Here is a 23,892-nt window from a genome sequence, read left to right as displayed (position 1 = left end):
GCTTGCACCATGGTACAAGGGTGACTGCATTGGTGCTAGGCAGCAGTTTGTGCACCATCACAGGCAGAGAGCAGGAAGCTACCATATGTTGATAGATATTGTGCATTCCTGAGCTCTTCCTTTCAAGCAGTGCAGCAAGGTGTCTTGCTGCTTTGCGTTGCCTGAAATAATGATAAACATGGCCCTGAATGTACATGTGGTGCTGTTTTAAACAGGCCACTGCGAAATATAAGCTTTGAAGGCACGACGCAACGATGCTTACGAAGTCAATTTTAGGTGGTGTTATGGTGTCATTTAGTGGTGATATTAGTTAACTGCCTCATAGGATACAAAATGCAAATGTTTAATTCCGGAAAACAAAACTTCAGTGATGGAAACAAGAACGAGTGTAGTTGGTTACCTACCAGGTGCACAAATCCAGCAGCTGTTATCCATATGCTGACAAATACCGCTAGCATGTATGACAATCTGAGAGAATTTCTAGGGAAGGTAATAGAGATAAATTAGTAGGTAATTATTCATTTCGCACTTACAGATTGTTTTTGTGTGGCATTTCCATGGTTGCAGTGTGCATATGAGTGACATTCTACTGTCAAATGTGGGACATTTTGAGTGATATTCTTTTGCAAGTAAAACCTAGAGATAAAGTCCAGTTAAAGATAGAAATATTAGAAATTGCCCACATTTAAGCAATGAGAGGATCCAAATAGGCATTGAAACTGTTGCAAAAAACCTGAAATGGACACATACTAACCTGATTATGAAGAACGCTCCTGATTTTCTGCAAAGCCACAAAGAACTAGTGCCAATTGCCACTTGCTCCCCTATCAAAATGTGTTGCAATATAGCTTACAGGGTTAAGCTCTGGCAGCTGAACCCCAAAGCACAATTGATGGCATTGATGCGCACCACCACTGTGGAACTCGAGAATAATCTCCTTGGGTTGAAGACTGGGAGCAGAGATCAGTGTGTGTCTCTCTTTCAGTGTCGAATGCTGGCTCAACCTTTTGAGTTTGTGAACGCTGTACCTAAAATGTTTGACCCATTTTGTCAAATGCTAAAACAAAGATGTTGCTAACATGGGTCATGCGTAGGCCCACAACAAAATGTGCCCTGACTACTACTCTAGTCATTACAAGTGTGACACATCAGATTGGTTATAGTGTACAAAGATGGTGCTCTAGCCAGTGGGAATCAATGCATGCAGCAGTCACACTGACTGACTTGTGCCAAGTTAGCACTGGTCACAAACGACAGCCAGACATTACTTTCACTTCAACAGAGCTCATTAATTGAGTAAGCTAGAGTTAAATAGTTGTCTCGGGCCCAGTTTTGCATTGCAGCAGAAAGAGGGAAGGGCCCTGGACAGAGAACTGCAAAAAAAAAAAAAAAAAAAGATTATGGACGGAATGCTGAATCAATCGAACATTCACCCCCAGTCACAGATCCGGGTTAATTCCATCGTTTTTTGGCACGCCACGCCATTCCAGTTTAGACGCAGCCATATGCAAATCAGTCTTGCCCCTGTTCCCCATGGGAACAGTCCAGTCCGAACGGTCCCAAGATGCTTGTTTCTGGTCCAGGGAGGACCTGGCTTGGCAGTTAGGGCTGGATTGTTCTCATGAGGCACAGGGTCAAGACTGATTTGCATATGGATGTGTCTAAACTGGGGTGGCATGGTGAGCAAAAGAACACTGGATTTAACCAGATCTCTTGACTGGGGGTGAATGTTTGATTTGCTCTGCATTCCATCCATCATATGTGTGTCTTTTGGTTTCTCGCCCTAAGTACTCCAGGTATGCCCAAACTTGGCTCCCGGGCTCACTGTACCACTGGATTCAAGCTAGCCTGGCTGATAAGGGGTGATGCCCTGAAACCGGTCACAGGATGCTTGCTTCCAGTCCAGAGAGGACCTTGCTTGGCAGTTTGGGCTGGACTGTTCCCATGAAGCATAGGGTCAAGACTGATTTGCATATGGCTGTGTCTAAACTGGGGTGGTATGGTGAGCAAAAAAACAATGGATTTAAACAAGATCTCTTGACCGGGGGTGAATGTTTGATTTGCTCTACATTCTGTCAATAATATGCGTGTCTTTTGCCTGACCAGAGAACAGCAGCAAGAAGAAGTGCTGATGCAGCGCTTAGATGGCTTAGAGGTCTGATGCGAGCACTGTAACACCACGGTCACCATCCGTAGGTCCTGTGCAGAGCACGTGGGCATAGGAAGGTTCCTTCTTTTCATAATTCATGAGGACTGAGGACACGACATCCTCAACTTTATTAGCAGCTAAAAAGTCTAAAACATCTTGCACACTCTGCCGTTGATGGGCCGGGAGCAGCTAGCTGTTACATTGTTTCTAATTGTTGCTAAAGTGAACAGCTCAGCCGGGCCCAGGTTCAAAGCTCCATGGCAACCAGACTCCTCTCCGTGGCCTGTGCTGGCTCGCACTCTAACTGTCTGGAGCTGAAAATCCCTATAATGTGTGATATAGCGTTTTAGTCCAGAGCTGCGACCTCCAGCAATAAAATGCGTTATACTGGCCAGTGATGCGTGGTACTTGTCAGGGCTGGAACTGTTCATAGGCCAAAAGCAAGAAAGAAGAAACGGAGTTTATGCCGTCTACGTTTACATGCCAACACAACCGATTCAAATGGATTTGTTAAGCAAAAAATATGCTTTTGTTTAGCTCTCTCCGTCCTGAAATTGCCCCACTTCAGTGCAAGTCAACGGGTGAAAGAATCCCTCCGAATTCCTTTTTTATAAAGATTCAAAATGTTGGTATGTTTGCCTCTGGGGTAAGAGAGGTGAGGGCAGATATTCGACGGAGTGCTATAGTCCAATTATGAGGAACAATCCTTCATACTTGTTAGAACAATATAATACTTGCCAGCACTGTACTGCAAATGCATTGCTGTGAGGCTGAAGACATTTCCTGTAAAACCTATTGCTCTCATTACAGAATTTGATTTACGTTTTTGGAAGATGACCACTCTGTAGGGGAAGGAGTAACTGTTGTGGGTCTAGTGTGAAATATGTAGGCCAGGTAGCACATGTTAGGCATGTTCCAGATCCTCTCATTAGCTCTAATTTGAAACTAGGGTGAGGGATAGATTTGTGGTCATATGAAGGTAGCATGTGGGATTGAGTTGTGGGGATAGGGGAGATAAAAGGAATAAAGGATGGCACTGGAAAGAGAGAAATAGAGAGAGAACTGGAGCAGGGCAATCTAGTCTGGGCGTTTCCCATTCTGAAGAATTACAGTCTGATTGAAGATTTTCTGCCAATAGAGAGCCCTCTTGAAGAATTTTTTTCTCCATAGCGATAGAGCAGTGGATGCAGAAAGTCCCCCAAGTGAGGTTGTACACCTTCCTTCTCTTTTCGGAGAATGTTCTGTTGCCAACTGACTTCTAATCAAGCTCCTGGTCTTTCCCTCCTTACATAACCTTGTAATTAAGGCTACAAGGCTTGTGGTATTAATTTTGAGAGATTTCCATCTGTTCTTATCCATAGTTATTTTTGCTAATTTTATCTGTGTTGATTCATATTTATTTTAAGTTGTGTGAAAAAGTGAATCAAGAACTATTATATCTCCATATTTATTTAACCAATGTACACTCATAACTGAATGCCTGGCATACTTTAATATTTTTGGTGACACTGTCACTATTTTTAATTGTGTTAAATACATGCATAAAGCATATTAACAATTCTCAAATAAAGTGTGATTGTATGTAAAGTTTGATCTCAGTTAGTGATCTTTATGTTATAGTTGACCACAGTAAGAGTGTGCCAACTTTAGGTTGGCCATAGCTAATGTTGGTCACAGATGACACCTCATGATATTGTTAAAATTGTGCATCTTTGCTGCTGTGATTCTCTCACTTTTTTCTCGTTCATGGAGATTAACCTAGTCGTCTGAACAGGCCAATTGTTTAAGTTTCATGAAAATCTTATTTTCACTGTAGCAGAATATTTGGTTGTGTGCACCTGTGACCAGCACGGTCTACCCGAGATGTGCAAGCCAGTAAGAGATATCTTCTGATGGCACTGAAGCTGTGAGCTTCCTTTGTGTGATGCCTGAGAAAGGGAGCAAAGACATCTTACCACAAAATGTCAGATTTTGATCCGTTCCCAGTTAGTGGGAAGTGTGGGGAGCTATTTTTTAGCGTGGAAATGTAGTATGTATACTTGTGCATTGGTGAGCCAGTTAGAGTTAGGCACACTTTACTACTTGCTTGAAAGTAGACATTCCTATCTACTCTTTTGAGAGCAGATGCTCCATTCCACTCTCTTGAGACCCTATGTGTACTTTGCCTTGCTAGTAGTGTTTAACTCTCGATTAAACATATAATTTCTTGTCTAACTGAAGCTTCATTAGGTTCTGCCTATAGATATATTGGTCCAGATTTACTAAATTCTCACGGTACCCTGTGCAGCAGAAAAATATGCAGCGCTGAGTTGAGTGAGAATGAGAGAGCAGGAGAGCGCCATATATGCAGAGATATGACTCTCTCCTCCTTCTCGCTAGCACCAGTGCAGAATTTTACTGCCAAACACCACACACACACCTTTGCAACATAGTGCAAGGGTGTGTGAGTGAGTCTAGCATAGATTTTGTACTGGCAGGGGTCCCTTCCAGTACAAAATACTGTGCATAGACAACTTTTAAAAATGTTCCTACTTTGTGTGTGTGTTGTACAGTGAAGCATATATGCAAAGTCAGAAAAGAAAGGAGAAATTATAACATTTCTCTTTTTAAATGCCTGCTTACAAGTGGAGTTAATTTTTCACAAAAATCCCGCTCCCAAATTGTTGGTAGATAGGATTTAGTGTCAAAAAGCATGGGTGGTTGCATGGGAACACCCATGTACCACCCATGTAGCACCCATTGACACAAAGGGGCTTATTACAATGCCGGTGGGACAGTCGTCCGACCAGCATCATGTTGGAATGGAAAACAACTGACTAGTAGTCGGTGGTTCCATCTGACAAATTAGGCTGCAACAACCCATGAGGCAGTCGGAAACATGCATTTTTCCACTGCGTCTTGTGCTGCTGTCGGAAAAGGGCCGCAGCACAAGCCACATTGGTAAAATTTATGTTTTCAAACATCCATGCAGCGTGTGTCAGGCACCATGTGGTGCCTGGTACGCAGGGTATGGATGTTTGGGGGAGCACCACAGGTGCCCCCCAGGCCTTATAGTGGATGCCTATAAGGTCTCCACACTGGAAAGTAAATAACAAAAAAAAACCATTTTGTTCTGATTCCCATCACTTTTGTGATTCACACACTGCACAAAATGTTTGCAAATAGAGACCCCATTTGCTGACACCTGCTGCTTCATTTCCCCCACCTCAACTGTTTCCTTAGCTTAGTGTTTGGGAATTTCCCTTCAGGGTAACTGAATCTCAATCTATTTGGATATGATCATCTTAAAATGACTAGTCTTTGTACTTGCTATTTTGATTTGTGCCTTGGAATATATTGAAATATACATTCACAAGGTGACTATTGATAAATGATTAATTAGAATTATTTGTGTTTGTAACTTTGCTAATCTGCTAAAAAACCTTTATGGTTTGCAGATCTACCATTCTCTAATTTCCTTGTGGGGCAAAATATGATTCACTGTCATTGAAATGTTGTTGGACTGCTGATGTCAAGCCTCAATTCGGGATGACGGTCAATCCACTTGAGTGCAGCTTGTACTTTAATTTGCACCAAAGATTTGCACAGTTCAAACCCCATCCCCCACTACTTCTAGATGGTAGACGAGAATGGTGCTCATTGTGGGTAAGAGAGTTAGAATTTGGCCCAGAGACAGTTAGAATCTGCCCCCAGCCAATTCCACGTCCCACAGGTTCCATGGTCTATTTTGGAGAATTAACAGTTTTACGGAGTTCCTGAAGCAGCTGCAGTGTCCTAGTAGTGTGAGTATTATCAGAAGGGGTGGGTGCAATGCTTCTTTCCGCCCATGAAACTGGTGTAATTTGGTGATTTGTAACACAAAGTTCCGGCCAAATCCCACCAATCGCTGTGTGATAGAATGATATAAATTTTTCCAGCAAACTTTTAGAAATGTGAGCACAATGAGTTTTGGCATCCACTGGTTCCATTTTGTAATGCAGGAGGTTGTGGGGGTTTGTGGTCAAAGAGCTGGTTCTCAAGTAGATTTTCAGCCGCTAGAGTAGATTTTCTACTCGAATTGCAGTAAAATCAAATTTAACGGCTGTGTGCTCTCGGGCACTTCAAGGTGCAGTTTGTGCTGATTTTTCAGTGCTGCTTCTGGCTCAAAATTACAGCCCACAGTGTGACAAGCATATTTCCGCCAATTGCCCATTAGAGGAACTCCACAGAATCTCGTGGAGTTTTATGTAACTCTGCAGAATTCCACATTGTGAAACTCTGCGAGTTCCACCCACCCAGAAGATTAAGATTATGTGTTGTTTATTGTGTGTTGTTGAACTCACAATTTAAAAGAACATATTTTAGTGAAGTTGGTTTTTAAATTGCGTGTTTGAAAAGGCCACTTTTACAAAGTGTGAATTTTCTGTGCCTCTGCCTGTTTGTAGAATCCACGTCTGAGTTAGGATAACAGTTGAGCTCTTGTGCATTCACTTTAGACAGTCACGCAAAGGAAGCTGAGTTGTCTTGCATATCATGCTCATACAGTACGGTAGATTTGCTATATATGATCTGCACATCAAAATGTCTCCAATTAGTGGTAGCTCAACAATAAACCTTTATCTCTAATATTGGGTGCAACCTTAGTGTCAAACACTCATCTGCCTGGAGTGTTAAAGCCTGGATACATAAATTGTGTCCCAGATAAATCCTAACAACAAAGACACAGGAGCACACCATACAAAAGTAATGCTAATCCCATATGTTTTGTACACTTTCAACAACCATATCATCATATTACAGGAGAGTTCCAAATCAATATCCACGTAGCTGTAGATCATTCAGAAATCATTTTATTTCTTTTATGGAATGCAGCAGCCGACGCGTGTTTCGCCCCACCTAGGGCTTCCTCAAGGCACACTTATGTCGTAGCTCACACACTATTTGTTTAATGATTATTCAAAATGTTGTTTGCATATAGAACGTTGACAGGATTCCAATGTGCTTCAAGTTTTTATCCCGTTCTCATTTTGTGTTTCTTTTGGGGTCTGTATTAGTATCCCTGAGCCTCTAAAACCAAATTTCAATATCCTCGTGGAGCCATGATACGTTCCATCAAGTCATGTGTCTGTCTTCACAGCGTCTCAGTTTCTGAAGTTCCAGTTTACACGTTAGGATAACAGTTGAGCTCTTGTGCATTCACTTTACACAGTCACGCAAAGGAAGCTGAGTTGCCTTGCATATCATGATGGGCCAACACCAGGCTGACGGGCCTTCCTGAACTAGAGTGGTGGGATGAGTTGTTATTGACACCTGAATAGAGCTGTGCCTGTCCTCACACAAAGCTATCTTCAACCCCAGTAGTGTGTTGGGCCAGGTCATGAAAAGGCAGAGTCTTGTGCACTGCAAAGACTTTCCTTTGAAGTTTGCCTACTTCAAAGGCAAAAACTGGTATGACACTATAACTTCAGAACACTTCTGGACTAAAGGACATTCTGACAGGAAGAAGAGCTGGATGCTGTAGGAGGAACTGACACTCTGCCTAATGCTTTGCTGTGCTGGCCTGCTGCTTGCTGCCCCTGCCCTGGGTGTGAAAGGACTGGCAATTACTTTCTGTATCCTGCTTCTAAGGTTCTCCAAGGTCTTGTGTGAGTTTTCCTTCTGTTAAGAAGTCTCATGGCCATCAAAAACGTCACCTACCAGTGCCTGGGATCTTCTGTTGAGAGTCATGACTTGCCACACCGTGACAAATCCTGTCCCTGGGCCCTTGGAAGTGGAATCTGGTGAACTGAAGGAGAAAATCCATGCATCGACTCCCAGCGTTTGTTTTTATCAATGCATCGCTGCAAACTTCGATGCATTGCCGCTGCCAACACCGGACCATGAGTCCTAATCGGCGCATCAACCATGGATTTCTCCTCAGGCGGAGTTCGCGGAGTTTTTGCAACTCTGTGTTCCGGCGGAGCTTGGAGTTTGGCAAAAAGCCCCGCCTACGCCAGCAGAGCAGAGTTAGGGAGCTCGCTGCTCACGCCGCTCAACCTCTGTGTTGTTGACAAGCAAAGATACATGTAACTTTCACCCACTTGTGGTGTTGTGTGGGCTGTGTAGTTTTTGATTTCTTTCCCTGAGACTTGTGCATATGAGCCTCTTTTGAAGGGCTGTTATGCTTTTCTTTTTCTAGTACAACGCGTGCGGCCTGTGAGTGAGATTGCACCTGGACACGCATCCTCTCAGGTAAAGCACCTCTGAGAGTGAAATATTAACTTTGTGATGACCGCTATATAAGTGCTACAAATACGGGCTTAGCACACGGTGAAGAAGGTGATAATGAACAAAAGAATTGCTTGTGCGAGATGGAGCTGCGAAAAAGGTTAAATTCTTCTGCAATAAGCAGGAGCTTACAAAAGTCCAGACCTTTCCATATTTGGGGGTCACCTTTGATGACCGAGGATCATGGGTCGCGCAACGCGCACAGAAACAGAATATTCTCGCTAGGGCAACAGGAGCATTGTTGGGTTTTGCAAAACGGCTGGGATGCAAGCCCTTGCCCACGATTTTGAAGATATATAACGCTAAGTGCGTGCCTATGGCCCTGTATGGCAGTGAGGTCTGGGGCTATACGTCGGCAGTGGAGATTCAATTAACTGAGAATGCCTTTTTTCGGAAACTTTTGTCATTGCCTGTTTCTACTTCAATTTTTAATATCCATGAAGATTTGGGGGCTGAGTACCTAGTGGATCAGATTTCCGTTGCTCCATTAATGGGTTGGTTAAGGGTTTGGGTGCAGCACCCACCAACCCTAAACCAGCTCATTATACAAGATTGTCTGGCCCTTGACAAAGCCATGTGTATTCCTTGGCTACGATATATTAAATCTAAGATGGAGATTCTTGGCTGCTTAGAATTATTTGAGAGACCATGTGAGCTGTCTAAATTGGAAATAAAAGACTTAAAGTCTCAGTTCATGTGCAGGGCAAAGTTACTGAGAGAAGGCGAGGAAGTGTGTAAACCGTCTGTTAGGAGATTTGTCATGTTAAGTATGGGCAATGAGATTCAGCCATACTTGACCTATATAAATAACCCTTTCCATTTGTTCTTATTGATTAGGTTTAAACATGGCATGTTACCTTGGCTCCTAGCACAGCCGAAGGGCTTTTTTAAAGAGGGCACTTTGGGCCCCTGTCCCTGTGATAACGCCTCCGAACAAAATACGCTGCATATGATTTTTTACTGTAAATTTTACACTCTGTTACGTAAGAAATTTATTTGCCCCATTTTTAAGAACTGTCACTTTGACCAAGTAAGGCCCGCCTTGGTTTTTCTGCAAATGCTGGGTTCTCCTTTTGTCTGTTTCGGAGTTGCCAGCTATCTTTCGGGGGCTATTAGAAGTAGAAATCGAATGTAGTTTAATATATTTTAGCTCTATTTTTCAGCATGTTTGACAGTCCGAGACCGGGCCTTTTTACCTTTTTCTCTTGAAATTATGAAATAGTTTTATAAATTTTGGCCTGCCTTACTTTTTAATGTCAACATTCGCCAATTATTTGTTCAAACATGTTTTTATGTATATTTGTGTACTGCGTATTGTTTGAAACTCCTTTGTTAATTATTTTCAAATGTAACTATTTGCAAATGAAATTTTGTGTATGCTTTGATGGTTTTAATTATTAACCGAATAAAGCTATTGTTGACTGACTGAATTGCTTGTGCACATCCAATACTTGAAAGATCTTTCAAAGAGAATGCGGATAACTGCATGAGGGACTGCGCGTGCACACTGTAAGTCGGAGGCATATATGTGTGTGTAAGGAGGGTGGGGCATGCACAGATGTTTTTGTTCTGTCTGTTTACTGCATACTGCAGAAGGGGCTGCACTGAATGTGTAAATAGTGACATTTTTCACAAAGAGAACAGCCATCACAACAACCAGCTGCTTCCCGCCTTTCACAGCACCAGATCTCATAACTCACATGTCTGATCATTTTTCGGTCCCTGGATGAAGTGTGACCACCAAGGGCTGCAGCTTAGACCTCATACTTACTATTTATCTGCTGAAATGTAATTAAGGCGCCTAGTGATATGCCACAGTGGAAAGGACAGGTGTACGCGAACCCCACATGCGTTCTCATACACACATACTATTTAATAAAACTGATTATAGAAGGTGTTGCAGCTCCCTGTAGTGGTTTTGTGCACATGCTTTCCAAACAAGTACACAAACGAGCGGAGACTAGATGCTGGTGGATGTGATTTTTAGTTAGTTTACCAAAGTAAAAAAGAATGGGCGTCACAGCTTACCTAGCAGCTCATCTCTGCCCCTCCATTTTACACATCTGCTAGACAATTTTGTTAACCTGAAGACGCTGCTAATTTTCTGCCTTTTCCAGAATGCCTTCTGAATGCACAAGTTGTTAAAAGAGAGAGAGAATACGGATGAGAGAGTGAGAGTGTGCTCAAGCGAGTGTTCGTTTGTTAGTAATGTGGATGCATGTCGGTAGCCACAGGAGAAATAAGGTGTTACCCTAATTATGAGCGAAATGCATGTCTGGAAGAAGTCTCTGCTATCTTTTTTAATGTGTGTTTGTGATCGGTGAAGTGTGTCTCAGTAACCACAGGAGGAGATTGGGGGTCTACGATTATAAAGTATGTGGTGTAAGCAGAGGTGTACTGAACTCTGCAGTATTTCACTGAGTTGTTTTGGTAACTCATGGAATTCCACGAAGTAAAACTCTGCAAGCTCTGCCCAGCACAATTCAAAAGATGGGAGTACTGTTTTGCAAGATGAGATGTTGCCTAGTATGGCTAGACCTTTTCATGGCCCATCATATATAAGGAGAGATGAATTGATACACTTTTGATTTAATTCTGTTTCCCTGTTATTGCTGAGAATTTGTGTCACAGATGTGTCACTTGTCAACAGATAAACGTGAGTAAATTTAGTGTAGTGACCATGAGTCATATAGGGAAATCAGGATGTCCTTTCAATATACTACAACTTGATTTTGTAGCAATGCTTAAATGTAATGGACTCTGTTATAACCTAGCTGTAGTGTGCAGCTTATTTACATTGGATAGAGAGAAATGGCAATTTCACTGTGGCCAAACTGTTGCTGAGAGAGTTGGTCCCTCAGTTCGGCCTTCTGGTTTCTTTGGGGTTAGATTGTGGGAGTCATTTCAATAATGAGATTATGTACATGCTACTTGTGGCCCTACAAATGGACCATAGACTTCATTGCAGCTACAGGCCTGAAGCGTCAGGAATTATTGAACAAATCAATTGGACCAGAAGTCCTGGCTTGCCAAAGTATGAGAACCCACATCTCTTAAATAGCTAGATGTTCTCCCTTGGTACTGATGAGTCTCTGAAGTACTCCGGGCGGAAGAAATCGACTGTCCCAACATGAGATTCTTATGGTGAGATACATGAGACTTCCTGCTGAGCCTGCAGCTGTGTTTCCGAATATTACAGTTGATATGTTTCTCGACTACTGCAAAGGATTACCTGATGTGGTGTGATTTGTCTCTCACTGGGTCAAAGAAGCAACTCCTCTACGAGCCAAGGGCAGTGCCACAACCTTAGTCCAGGGTACTGGGTACTGGTGAAAGGACGGTCTGAAAGTCTGTCTGGAGCCCCACTAGCATGGCCGCTTACAAGTCATCCTGGTGACCGATATTGTTATGAAGTGGCCTTCTGAATTCTGCTTTTGCTTCTGAATTGGGTGCATGCTTCTCACACCCAAAGAGTAAGACAAGCTTGTGAAGTGGTAGTGACTCCAATCACTGATTTGCATTTTCAATCTCCAGAGTATCTGAACAATCAGAGTAGGGAGAAGAGTGTGCCCAAATGTCTCAAAGTCAATCAGAGACATGTGCTGAACCTCTGGTGAATGAGCCAGGAGTAGCCACAGTGAACTGAGGTGAAGAAGCAGGTGTCTATTAAAAACATTTTAATACTCATAATAGTGCTAGATACATGGATATTGTATGGAATTTCTTTAGATCTCTGACAAAAATTGGCATTTTCAGTGCAAAGAAGGAAGGGTTGACCTGAAAATGTCTAAAGGCGAGAAATAATTTACAGTAGAGGTTATAAGGCAAGGACTTGAACACAAGGCTAAAATAGAGCCGAAGGGTGAGTGGGAGAAGGTAAAACAATGGTGGGCACACCCAAATTTGAGTTTTATTGACAAGAGAAAGGAATGGGTTGGTGTGAATGCCCGCAGAAGTTTGAAGTGTTGAGATACAAGGTATTTGGTGGAAATGATCTTCTCATTCTTTGAGTTTATTATGTGTGTGAAGTATGCTTATTTTAAGCTTCCTCCTTATTGGATTGGAAGCTCCTATTTAGCTTTAGTATTTCCTAAGGTGTATCATATAAATATGTTAGATGAAAAGAAAGTGGTGTTTCATGGAAGACACAAGCGTAGTTGCTTCGCAAATAGTAGGCAACATCTTTCTTGGTCGGAGTAGTTTTGAATGACCTGAAGATTGGAAATCTATCTACTTTTGATAACATTTTGGCCTCCAACACTGCAGGAGAATTGTCTGTTATTAACTCAGAACTTGTGGCCATGTGGTCTATGGTTCTCAAGAATAGGCTTGGTTTAGATATCTTACATGCAAAAGAGGGTGGAGTGTGTCACATGTTATGCACCTAGCAATGCTACATGGATGTGAATGTAAGAACAAATAGATCAATTGGCTTGTAAATAACATTACAGAAGTTTAGAATGAGTTGAAGGAGATGGAAGCAACAGGTGCCTGGGATGCAATTGGGAAAGGTTTTTCTGCAATATGCTACATGGCATTAGAAGTGTGGTTTTGGGAACCATCTTGACTCATATACTAATTATTGCTGTCATAGGTATCTGTTTATTATTGTGCATGAGATTCATTACAGGGATGCCTGGAAGGAGTGTTTTAGAAAATAGAGGAGGCAAAGTGCAGATTGTACTTGAATTGGCACCAAATATTTGCATGTACAAATCCCATCCTCTTCTGCTTCACTATGAACAGCCATTGATGAAAAATTAATACACTTACGTGAAAACATCCGCATTTCAAGATAAATCATGTGCACATCTACAGCGATGTAGGTATTATTAGGTAGCTTTTTCTTTTACTTCTCTGACCTGTCCATCTTTACAGTAACATATCTGGTAGTCGTGACTGACAGCATTTTGTATCCACATTTTAAAATAAATACAGAAACAAAATATACGTTTTTCAGTCTGTCTTTATCCAAAGAAATTGGGAAACTGGTAGTCTTAATTAAAACAAATTAGAAGGGGGGGGGGGAGAGAGAGAGAGAGAGAGAGAGAAAGCGAGAGAGAGAGAAAGAGAGAGAGAGAGAAAGAGAGAGAGAGAGAAAGAGAGAGAGAGAGAAAGAGAGAGAGAGAGAGAAAGAGAGAGAGAGAAAGAGAGAGAAAGAGAGAGAAAGAGAGAGAAAGAGAAAGAGAAAGAGAGAGAGAGAGAGAGAGAGAGAGAGAGAGAAAGAGAGAGAGAGAGAGAGAGAGAGAGAGAGAGAGAGAGAGGCAATGAACTTAGGGCCATATTATCAAGCACGGCGATAACATTATCGCCGCTTTAGCGGCAGGAAACTGCCACTAAAGCAGCGATAAGAGGCTTGATAATATGCCCTTGTGAATTCCAATAGAAGCCTAGGTTTGATGTCCTTCACACCAGAAACTGGGCTTCTATTGGAATTCACAAGGGCATATTATCATGCCCCTTATCGCCACTTTAGCGGCAGTTTTCTGCCGCTAAAGCGGCTATAATGTTATCGCCATTATTGAAAATATGGCCCCATGTCTGCAGAAAAACAGAGAATTGGAGAACAAATTGCAGGGTCAAAAAAAAAGGAAGTATGGGCAACACTTCCATTTTGATAAAGGATATTTTAGCCATAAGTGACAATTGTTATTTATTCCATCAATAAGCTGTCTATCAATTCTGCTTATACGGCAATCTCAACTGGTAGAATGGTCATCTCCATTTGAAACCCAGTCTGGAGCGTCTATGACAGGAGACTACAATCCTGAGACTATGAAAATCGCCAATTTGTTCACACTGAGGCCATTATTTAAAAAGAGTTTATTCACTACGAGATATGATATAAACGATATTTAGAGTGATTTTCTGTTCAAGCAAAAACACCCGATTTGTTATGAAAATTGCTGATCACTGACCTAAAGGAATACCTCAAATGGTCAATAATGGCTTATTTTCAAATGTTTCAATAAGTTGTGTGGTAGTTGAAAAACATTCATTTTCAGGAGGGAACTCCATCTATACTGTAGAATTCACTTGCCGAATTTAATTTTTTATAGTGATATTAATATGTCAGCAAGTTAGCACATTGCTACTATTACAAAAGCAGACTCTGTACTCAGAACAAATATCAGTGTCAGTTCATTGGTGGGACATATCATGGCAATTCTTGTTTGGGACCCCACTTAGTTTACATGTCAGATCTGGGCATAATATACATAGATGAGAATGCCACTGCTGGCCCCTCCAACACCCTTCTCGCATCATTTATTAGACCAATAGGTTTTTCCTGACAGTATCTTTGCCACTGGAATACCAACACCCCTCAACACCTAATTGAGATGGGGGATTCAAATAATGCTGCCAGGCCTGTTGCTGGTCCAGGGAGGACTAGGCCTGGCAGTTTGGGCTGGACAGTTCCCATGAGAAGCAGGGTCAAGACTGATTTGCATATGTCTGGGTCCAAACTGGGGTGGTTGGGTGAGCAAAACAACGATGGATTAAACACAGATCTGTGACTGGGGGTGATTGTTTGGATTGTTCAGCATTTCGTCCATCATCTATTCTTTTTGCTTTTGTCACCCTAATTGAGAAGGGTATGCCCAGACATGGGTCCCATGCTCACTGTGGCTCTGGATTCAAGCTAGCCTGGCTCACATCTCAAAACTTGTCCCAGGATGCTTGTTTCCAGTCTGAAGAGTACCTGGCCTGACAGTTTAGGTTGGACTGTGCCCAGGAAGAGCAGAGTCAAGACTGATTTGCGTATGGCTTGGTCCAAAATGTGGGTGCATGATAAGCACAAAAATGATGGATTAAACCCAGATCTGAGACAGGGGATGAATGTCTGCATTTTTCAGCATTCTATTATCTGTTCTTTTTGCTTTTGTGGGAAATGTATGTCCGGACGTGGGTCCTTTGCTCACTGTGCCACTGGATTCAAGCTAGCCTGGCCGATGAGGGGTAATACCCCGAAACCGAACCCATGATGTTTGATTCTGGTCCAGGGAGGACCTGGCCAGGCAGTTGAGGCTGGACTGTTCCCATGAGGAGCAGGGTCATGACTGATTTGCATTTGGCTGGGTCCAAAGTGGGGTGACATGGTGACCCAAAAAATTATGACTTAAACCCAGAACTGTGAGGAGGGGTGAATGTTTATATTGTTCAGCATTCGGTACATCATCTGTTCTTTTTTCTTTTGTCACCCTAAGTGGGAAGGGTATGCCCAAATGTGGGTCTTGTGCTCACTGCCCCACTGGATTCAAGCTAGCATGGCTGATGAGGGGTGATAACCCAAAATCAGTCCCAGGATGCTTGTTTCTGCTCCAGTGAGGACCTGGCTTGGCAGTTCCGGCTGGATTATTCCCATGAGGAGCATGGTCAAGACTGATTTACATACAGAGGGGTCCAGATTGGGGTGTCATGGTGAGGAAAAGAAATGATGGAATAAACCCAGATCTGTGACTGGTGGTGAATGTTTGCTTTATTCAGCATTCCATCCATCATCTGTTCTTTTTCCTATCAACAGTATGCTGGCACAATGTGAGATGTTCTTAAGCAAACACAATAATGCTTTATCTCCAATGCATGTTACTGGAAGTTACAACCAGTACCTATCACCAATGTACCTTAGGGGTGCATCAGATGTTTGAATACATTTGTTTGCACACATTTTTTGAACCCCTAGGGCTCTTGGATGTTACAGAAAGGGCATCAAATACTTGTGTAGGTGTGCATGTATAAATTGGTTGCACCATCACATATTTTGCACAAAGGCTGTCATGATGGAATGTTCCATCATTCGCAAATGATTGGGGCTGATGCAAATAAAATAATGCCATTGCCGCCTTTGGGCCCACACAGTATCACAGATGTGGGTGCAGGGGCAATCAACCATGTTTAAAACCAGGCCCATCCTCTTGCATTGGAAACAAGACTTTCAATATCAGTCTGACACTCCACTGTTCAATCCTTATCTGCCCCAGTGTTGGTATGTGTTATTGCTTGCATTAAGGACATTGCATTTTATTTTTGTACAGTGGTAGTGGGTTGTGTGCCTAGTGCACCTGCCCTGCACAAACTGGAACTTTGCTCTACAGTAGTATAATATTTTATGTATTACCAAAGCACACTGTCATCAAAGACATTCTGATGCTAGGACTTAAAACTATGCAACAGAAGAGACAGGAACACGCCAGGATTGCTAACAAAATACTAGAAAAGATTTCAACCATAAAATGGAGCAAAAGACTAAGCTATAAACAACGAGCAGGAGACCCGGATCCCTCTCCCTCTGCATAATACTTTCTGAAAGTATAGACCACAGGAAGTGAACTAGATTTCAGGCAGTGAGTCATGGGGGACATGAGACCAGAAAAGTTCAAATGGACCTGTTTGCCTGTGAGATGGCCGGCCCCTGGATGAAACAATGAGCTTTATAGGTAATTTTCACTTGAGTGGGAGGCAGTGCTGGGGGCAGCTGACGTTTGTTTCATGGTCATGTTTTCATAATTCAAATATGAGCTGATTTCCATGTTTTGGTTGTGCTGGAGTTTTGTCTGCTGAGTGTCTGGAAATCTAAGGTAGGCTGCATTGCCACAGTCCAGCCATGCAACTATCATAACACCCTCAACAACAGCTCAAGGTCCCATGGAGATAAATGTGTGACCTTTTTCAAAGTGTGTAAAGAAGGAAATAAAGGGCAAGATTTATCAAGCCCTTGCATTTCTCTTGCATCACACATGGTCATGCAAAGGCAACACAATGCTTATGGCAGATTTGTCAAGTGAAGCTGGAGACTTCCTGCGTCGGTTTTAAGGAACTTGTGTGGTGTAAGTGTTGCGCTGTGCCACCCAGCATCACTCATCAATAAATGTAGGAAAGGCAGGTCTTCCCACGTAAAATGTAATGCAACCTTAACACAGTGGAATTTAACATCATAATACTGCGTAACACATCTCTGAGCCCTGCGACATAGTGCTCCGTATGACATATATGGCTTACCCAATCTGGCGCTTCACGGCGCAATTCATTCTGACGCAACACTACGTAATGCAGCATTGCGTCAGAAATTATAAATAGGCCCCAAACTCTTCGACACTTCTGTATCAGAGCTTCAAAGTTCAGATACCTTTGCACCATGGTAGTCACTGCAGCTTGCACCACCAATTGCCCATGCCAGCACTGCCAATTACAGTATCTACACAACTACTAACCACCACATCCTACAAGTGTGATTATACAGACTATTCCAGGCCCCTAAAACTATAAGAAGGACCCGTTTAACAGTTATTAGTCATTTTGAAAATATATTGAATTAATAAACAACTGTTGTTGTGCTCATCTCTAAATTAGACACAGAGCCATCATGTGGCAGACTGTCAAGTGATAGTGTTGACAATTAAGTGCCGAGCACCGAAATCCACAGTCTCAAATGAAATACTGGAAAGAAAAGATACCTTTCTGTACAAAAACAATCCTTTGAGGCTTTTTCCACTTTCTATTTGTGCTGCAGAATTCAGCACATGTAGAAAGGGATAAAAAGAGGAGAAAAAAATATATTTTTCTTTGTTACGCCTTCCTTGAGAAGGCGTAGCATTTTGATGCTTTCCCAGGTCTAACACTCATGGTAAATCTGGGAATGCACCAAAATCCCTGGGTGGATGCGTGGGTGTTGCCACACTCCAGTCATGGAATGCCTCCCTTGACTGTCTTGTGTTACTTCAGATTGACCAAGCCACACAGGGACACGCAAGGTAGCCTTGCACGGAATGGCAAATCTCACTGTAGGTTTTGATCTGCCCTGTGTCCCTTGCGAGGCACACAGGTGACAAAAACCTTTGATAAATATGCCCCTAGATATTTTATTCTTGTAGCAAGAGGGGGGGGCAATTCACCAGGAGTACTGGGTCAGTGCCTCTCCAGTCTGTCTGAGGTATCCTCTCTCACATGAAAATAATGTGTCCCTCGATAGCAGCTGTCTCCAAATCCTTGTTGGATATATTATTGTTTGGTTGTTAGTGATACATGTAATCTACTCATTGTCTCTGAATTATTTCACCAGGCTGATATTTGTTTATTTGTTTGGCTACTGAAAATTATAACTGACTATTATTATGTAATAGATTAGATATGAGTAGATGATCCCTAACTCTAAATGTGACTGTTGGAAATGGACCTTTTTGCAGGGTTATCCCCAAACTTTTTGCTTCTTCCTCATTTGTTTTTCCTAACCCGTGGTTCTTGGCTTCAGGACTCTAGGCTTTTTACCACTGCTGATCAGTGCTAAAGTGCACATGCTCTCTATGGATATTGTTATTGTGATTGATTATCCATGATTGGCATATTTTGTTTACCAGTATGTTCCTAGTAAAGTGCACTGAGTGTGTCAGGGCTGGTAATTTAAATGCTACCAGTGGGTTTGCAGTACTGATTGTGCCACCCACATGAGTAGCCCTAAAAGAAGTCTCAGGCCTGCCACGCAGTGCCTGTGCACAGTTTGTTAACTGCCATGTTGACCTGGCCAGTGCACCCACTTGCCAGGCCTTACCCTTCCCTTTTCTAACACATCGGACACCCCTTATGGTAGGCCCAAGGTACCCCCCTGGGCAGGGTGCAGTGTATGTGAAAGGTAGGACATGTACTAGTGAGTGTAACATGTCCTGATAGTGAAATTCTGCCAATTTCATTTTTCACTATTGAAAGGCAATCTTGCCCATAGGACAGAATGGAGAATGCTGTGTAACATATTACCAGCAAATCTTCCCATAGAAGTGAGACAGAAACTTGGAGTCTGATATCCCTGAACTCAGAATTTAATAACCCATCTTTTAGGAAGGATGTTTTTTAAATTCTGTATTTGAAAATAGCACTTTTAAAAAGTGGCTATTTTCTTGTTCAACCTTACTGTGTGTCTCTGCCTGTTTGTGGTTTGTCTGCCTAGTTTGAGAGTGACAGGGGCTGGGGTGGCTCCAGGAGTCTGGGTGAGTCAGCACTAGGTTGAATAGGCCGATCTGCATTTGGAGTGGTGGGAGAAGTAGCATCTGGGCCTTAATAGGGCTGTGCCTGTCTTCCACATTGCTGGCTCCACCTCCTGCAGTGTGTCTGAAGACCCTGGCTCACACTGACATAGGAAGAAGTTGTGCACTGGCATAATGCACCCAGAACTGGTTTGTACTGGGTCCAAGACACCTCACACATAGAGAACAAAGACTTTTGGGGCATAAATATGAGAGCTGAAATCCCTGTAAGTTAGACTAGTTTGTGATCAAGAGGAACCTGTTGCCAAAGAGGACAGCTGAAGAGAATGAGGAGAAGTACAGCCCTTGCTGTGTGTCTGGGGTTGGCCTGCAGTTTGCTGTTTCTACTGAGGAGAGGACCAAGGTACATTGCTGTGTGCTGTGTCCCCTGCTTGAAGAAGGACGTTGCTGTGTGGTGTGTCCATCTGCAGAAAAAGTCTCCAAGGGCCGGAGAAGAGCTGGCCTCCGGTTTTTGAAGTCCCAGTCACCCTTAGCTTCACTGAACTTCCTTGCTGGGAGGTCTAACCTGCCAGGAGGTGCCTGTAACTGCATGTGAGGCCCTTGCTATTGGGAGCTGGAAGCGCGACACAACGAGGGAGAAGCATGTCGCCGCCGCAGCAGCTGCAGTCGCATCGCCGAGGATGTGTGCCGCCGCTGTTCGCCACCGCATCACTGGAGAAGTGTGTCGCAGGGCCCGCCGCTTCGCTGAGGAAGCGTGCTGCCGCTGATCGCTGCCACATCACCGGAGAAGAGTGTCACAGGGCCTGTCGTGGCTCAGTAAACCACTGATTTCGCTTCATGGCTGTCAGGCATGCACGCATCGCCTCCACGTTGTCGCATCGCATCAAAGACGCCATTTTGTCACATCGCACCGGATCGTCGTAACGCATCGAGGCGCCATCTCGTAACCGGAGCACAGGAAGAACCGACGCATCGCCTTCTCTGTGACCCTTTTGTTTGTTCTGCGTTACGCATCCAAGGTACTTTGAGAGAAAAGTGTTGCATTTACCATTCTACAAGTTTATTTTTGCAACAACCTTTTCAAGGACATTCTACTAAGTATCTGTATGTTGGAGTTTTTGTCGTTTTGGGTCTTGTTTAGTTTAGATAAAGATATTTTATTTTTCTAAACTGGTGTGGTGTTCATTTGTGGTGTTTTCACTGTGTTACTGTGAGTGTTGGTACAAATACTTTTCACATTGCCTTTGGGATAAGCCTGTCTGCTCGTGCCAAGCTACCAAGGGGGTGAGTAGGGGTTATCTGAAGTGTGTTTCCCCCGTACCCTGACTAGAAGCAAGGGTCCCTATTTGGTCAAAGGTACCTACCTCTGCCAACTAAAGACCCCCATTTCTAACGGCAGTGACTAAATAGATGACCATTTTCTTCTTCTTTGACTGGTTTACTTCAATTAATAAATCCAGAGTTTAGACAAGGATTTGAAAGGCTTACCCAGGTCCCATTCACAAACGCTTTTTTGTACTGTAACTTCTGCACACAAAAATGTCGATTGAGACTCAAAATTCTGCATCCTGTTCATATTTTGTGTATTTCTATGGTGGAATAAGGAAGGAACATATTTCATGGGCTCATAAGAACACGCATTTCTCCATATAAAAATACCTAAATAAAATTTCTCTCATTTAGGAAAAAAACTTGTTAAGCACACTGCAATGTTCCCACTTTGCATTATAAACCCTATAAGAGTAGTCTTGAATGTTTAACAAAAAGTCTCAAATTCTTTGTAAATCTCCAGTTGAAAACCTACTCCAAATATGGAAGGAAACGTATTAAAGTAGATATCTAGCTGTTGCCAGCAGGAGTCCCAAATCCTGTTGTCCCTTGACCTTAGACTCTTGCTCCAGGTGGGGTAACAAGATACCACATTATTGCCATAGTCAGATTGCGCATTCACTTCGCTGGGCTTTTCCCTGTGATCTGGAGTCATTGGAGGTGGGTTTCTGAAGGCCTACGGCTGCCATTTGCAGTGGAGAGGGAGAGGGAAAGGGAGAGGTAGAGGGGGAAGGGAGCAGGGCTAGATGTAATAATGTTGTCAACAGAGATACTGAAGCTCACCATAGCAGCACTATCACTACTGGTGGCTGAGCAGCATATTTATCAAAGTTTTGTGTTTCTCTTGTGCCACACAATTGGACACAAGGGCGAAACAAAACCTAGATGAGATTCACCAAGCCACACAAGGCCACCTTGCATGACCCTGGATGGCTTGGTAAATCTGGAGTAACTCAACTCAGCGCAGTGCAAGTCACTGCCTTGCATTACTCTACCCTAGGGAGGCTTTTCAGGGGTGGAGCTTGGTTGTTCCCACGCATCTAGCCATGTCTTTTGGCACATTCCCAGATTTACCATGAGTGGCAGAGCTGGAAATGCATCAAAATGCTAGGCCTACCCAGGGAAGGCGTAACAGAGAGAAACATCTTTATTTCTCCTCGTTTTTTCCTCAGTCTTTGTGTGCTGCAGATACATAGACAGAGAAATAAACCTTAGAAAATTGTTTTTCTGCAGAAAGGTGCCCCTTCCTGCACAAAAACAATGCTATCTGCAATGGAGGCATACTTGCACCATGGTGCAAGGGTGCCTGCTTTGGCGCTAGGCAGGACATAGTGCGCCAGCACACTGAAAGGACAGGAATGTGATATATAAAGTTAAATATGGAGCATTCCTGCCCTCTCCCAGTCATACACACCCTGATATTTTGATAAATATGCCTCTGAGTTGCTATGGGTAGAATTAGCGATATGAGAAGCGATGTAAATCATCGCAAGTATTAGTAACGCCACTTTTAAGACTTGTAGATCCATAAGCATTGTATTGAATATCAGTAATACTTTGTTAGTATTGGCATTGTTCATTCCTGCTTCGATTGTAGCCTTGTTTGCTTTTCAGGGACAGGAGACAGATGATTGTTATTTGTATTTGCATTAAAGTTTTACTCACAAACACATACATCCTGTTGGGCTCCCTTGACTTTACCATTGGTAAAGGCTACTTGTACAGCTTAGGTTGAGGTAATGCAAGTGGCATGGCAAGGGGGAGGGCGGTGTGGACCGCCCCAGGCGGCACGAGTATTCCGCTCCCCGCTCTTACCTGCGGCCACAAGAATCGCCAGTCCCCCTCACCCCGCTTTTAGATTAGGCCGGGCGGCCTAAATTCTAGCTACGCCACTGGTTAATGCACCACTATTAAGTAACTCTTAACGGATTAATTGTGGTTTCATAGCAGCATTCCACCACCTAATTTATAAAACTGAAATTAACCACATCCCAAAAAAAGTTAATAAAAAAAAAGAAGACAGCTTCTTTATATGGAAAGTGCGTCAGACTTTGTAAATGTCAAAGTAGCGATTCTAACCAAAATATATTTGATTTCTTCAGTAGCAGGATTAAATTACAGTTTCTCCAGAGAGATTACATTCCTTTCATGCAGTTTCCGTGACTGTTGTGTGAGATTAAAATGCAAGTCTAAATTAAATTTAATTTCACATCACATCATTTGCCATATTTCCTGTTCCAGTTTCAAAATATTTATGTTATACATTCATCAAGATAAAATGTGTCTTTCTTTAGTGTCAGACTTACCTTTCCTTAACAATGCTTAAAAATTTTAAATTATGTGGAAAGTCCAAAAGCAGGAGAGCCCTCAAAAACCGTAGTCCTGTGCGAAGAGATAAAAACATAAATCAGAAAAGACCCAAGAGATGCATACGTGGATAGATAGATGATAGATGACAGAGGATGGATGGAATAAAAAAGAGAGAGAGAAGAGGCAATGAGGCACAAAAGGGGGAGGAGCCAATGGAACTCTGCAATAGGAGAGGAGGGGCTTTAATTAAAAATAAGATGATAATGCAGCCTAGAATGCACCTGACTGTTTCCCGGTATTTGACAAATAAATCCGCACACACCAGTAGGACCATTACGAGTAAGATGGTTTGGGGACTGGAAACCGCCCCCATTTCCCCCACCCGCCCCTGGAAATTGTTACTTGGAGCATTGGTAATTCCTGGATGGAGGGATTACTGCAAATTAAGGGTTAATGGCGAAAAACATGTGGGAATCAGTGTTTCCTAAACAATTATAACCATGTTTTCCTACAGATGTGCATACAGATCTTCAGCAAGACATGTTGCCTGTATTTAGCAGAAGCTGTGTCTGAGTGAAAAAGAGAGAGCGTGCTTTGTTTTCCTGCATAAATGGTAATGCCGATGGGACAGGTAAACCCTCTAAAGGCCCTACCTGAAATAGCGATATAATGAGTCTTTTGTGTAGTCACATGGTAATAGTACCAGCTCAGCTAAGGTGCTAGTCATACCAATTTAACACATGCCATGCTGTAAATGTCATTGCAATGCACATCAGTGCGAGGTATCGAAATGCAGCAGATTTTGTCAAGACTGGACTGTTTGAGAAACATCATTCCACACCGAATGTGATATTGGCCTTTTCCTATTCCGTTCTTTCTGCT

General features: G+C 42.8%; 1 protein-coding gene across 1 annotated transcript in view; it reads right to left on the bottom strand.

Moving 5' to 3' along the window:
* The window catches only part of LOC146785455 (calcium-activated potassium channel subunit alpha-1-like), a 1,319,298-nt gene that overhangs the window by 1,232,088 nt on the left and 63,318 nt on the right, over positions 1–23,892 (bottom strand). Inside the window, exons 4-5 of the mRNA XM_085633050.1 lie at positions 23,007–23,082; positions 405–480 (exon numbers count right to left, since the gene is read on the bottom strand). Coding sequence (XP_085489176.1) covers positions 405–480; positions 23,007–23,082 — 152 coding nt within the window. The remainder of the gene's footprint in view (positions 1–404; positions 481–23,006; positions 23,083–23,892) is intronic.

This window comes from Triturus cristatus, chromosome 11, assembly GCF_964204655.1.
Source record: "Triturus cristatus chromosome 11, aTriCri1.1, whole genome shotgun sequence".
NCBI lineage: Eukaryota > Metazoa > Chordata > Amphibia > Caudata > Salamandridae > Triturus > Triturus cristatus.
Note: the sequence above shows the minus strand (reverse complement) of the source record. Positions and strands in the feature narration are given on the sequence as shown.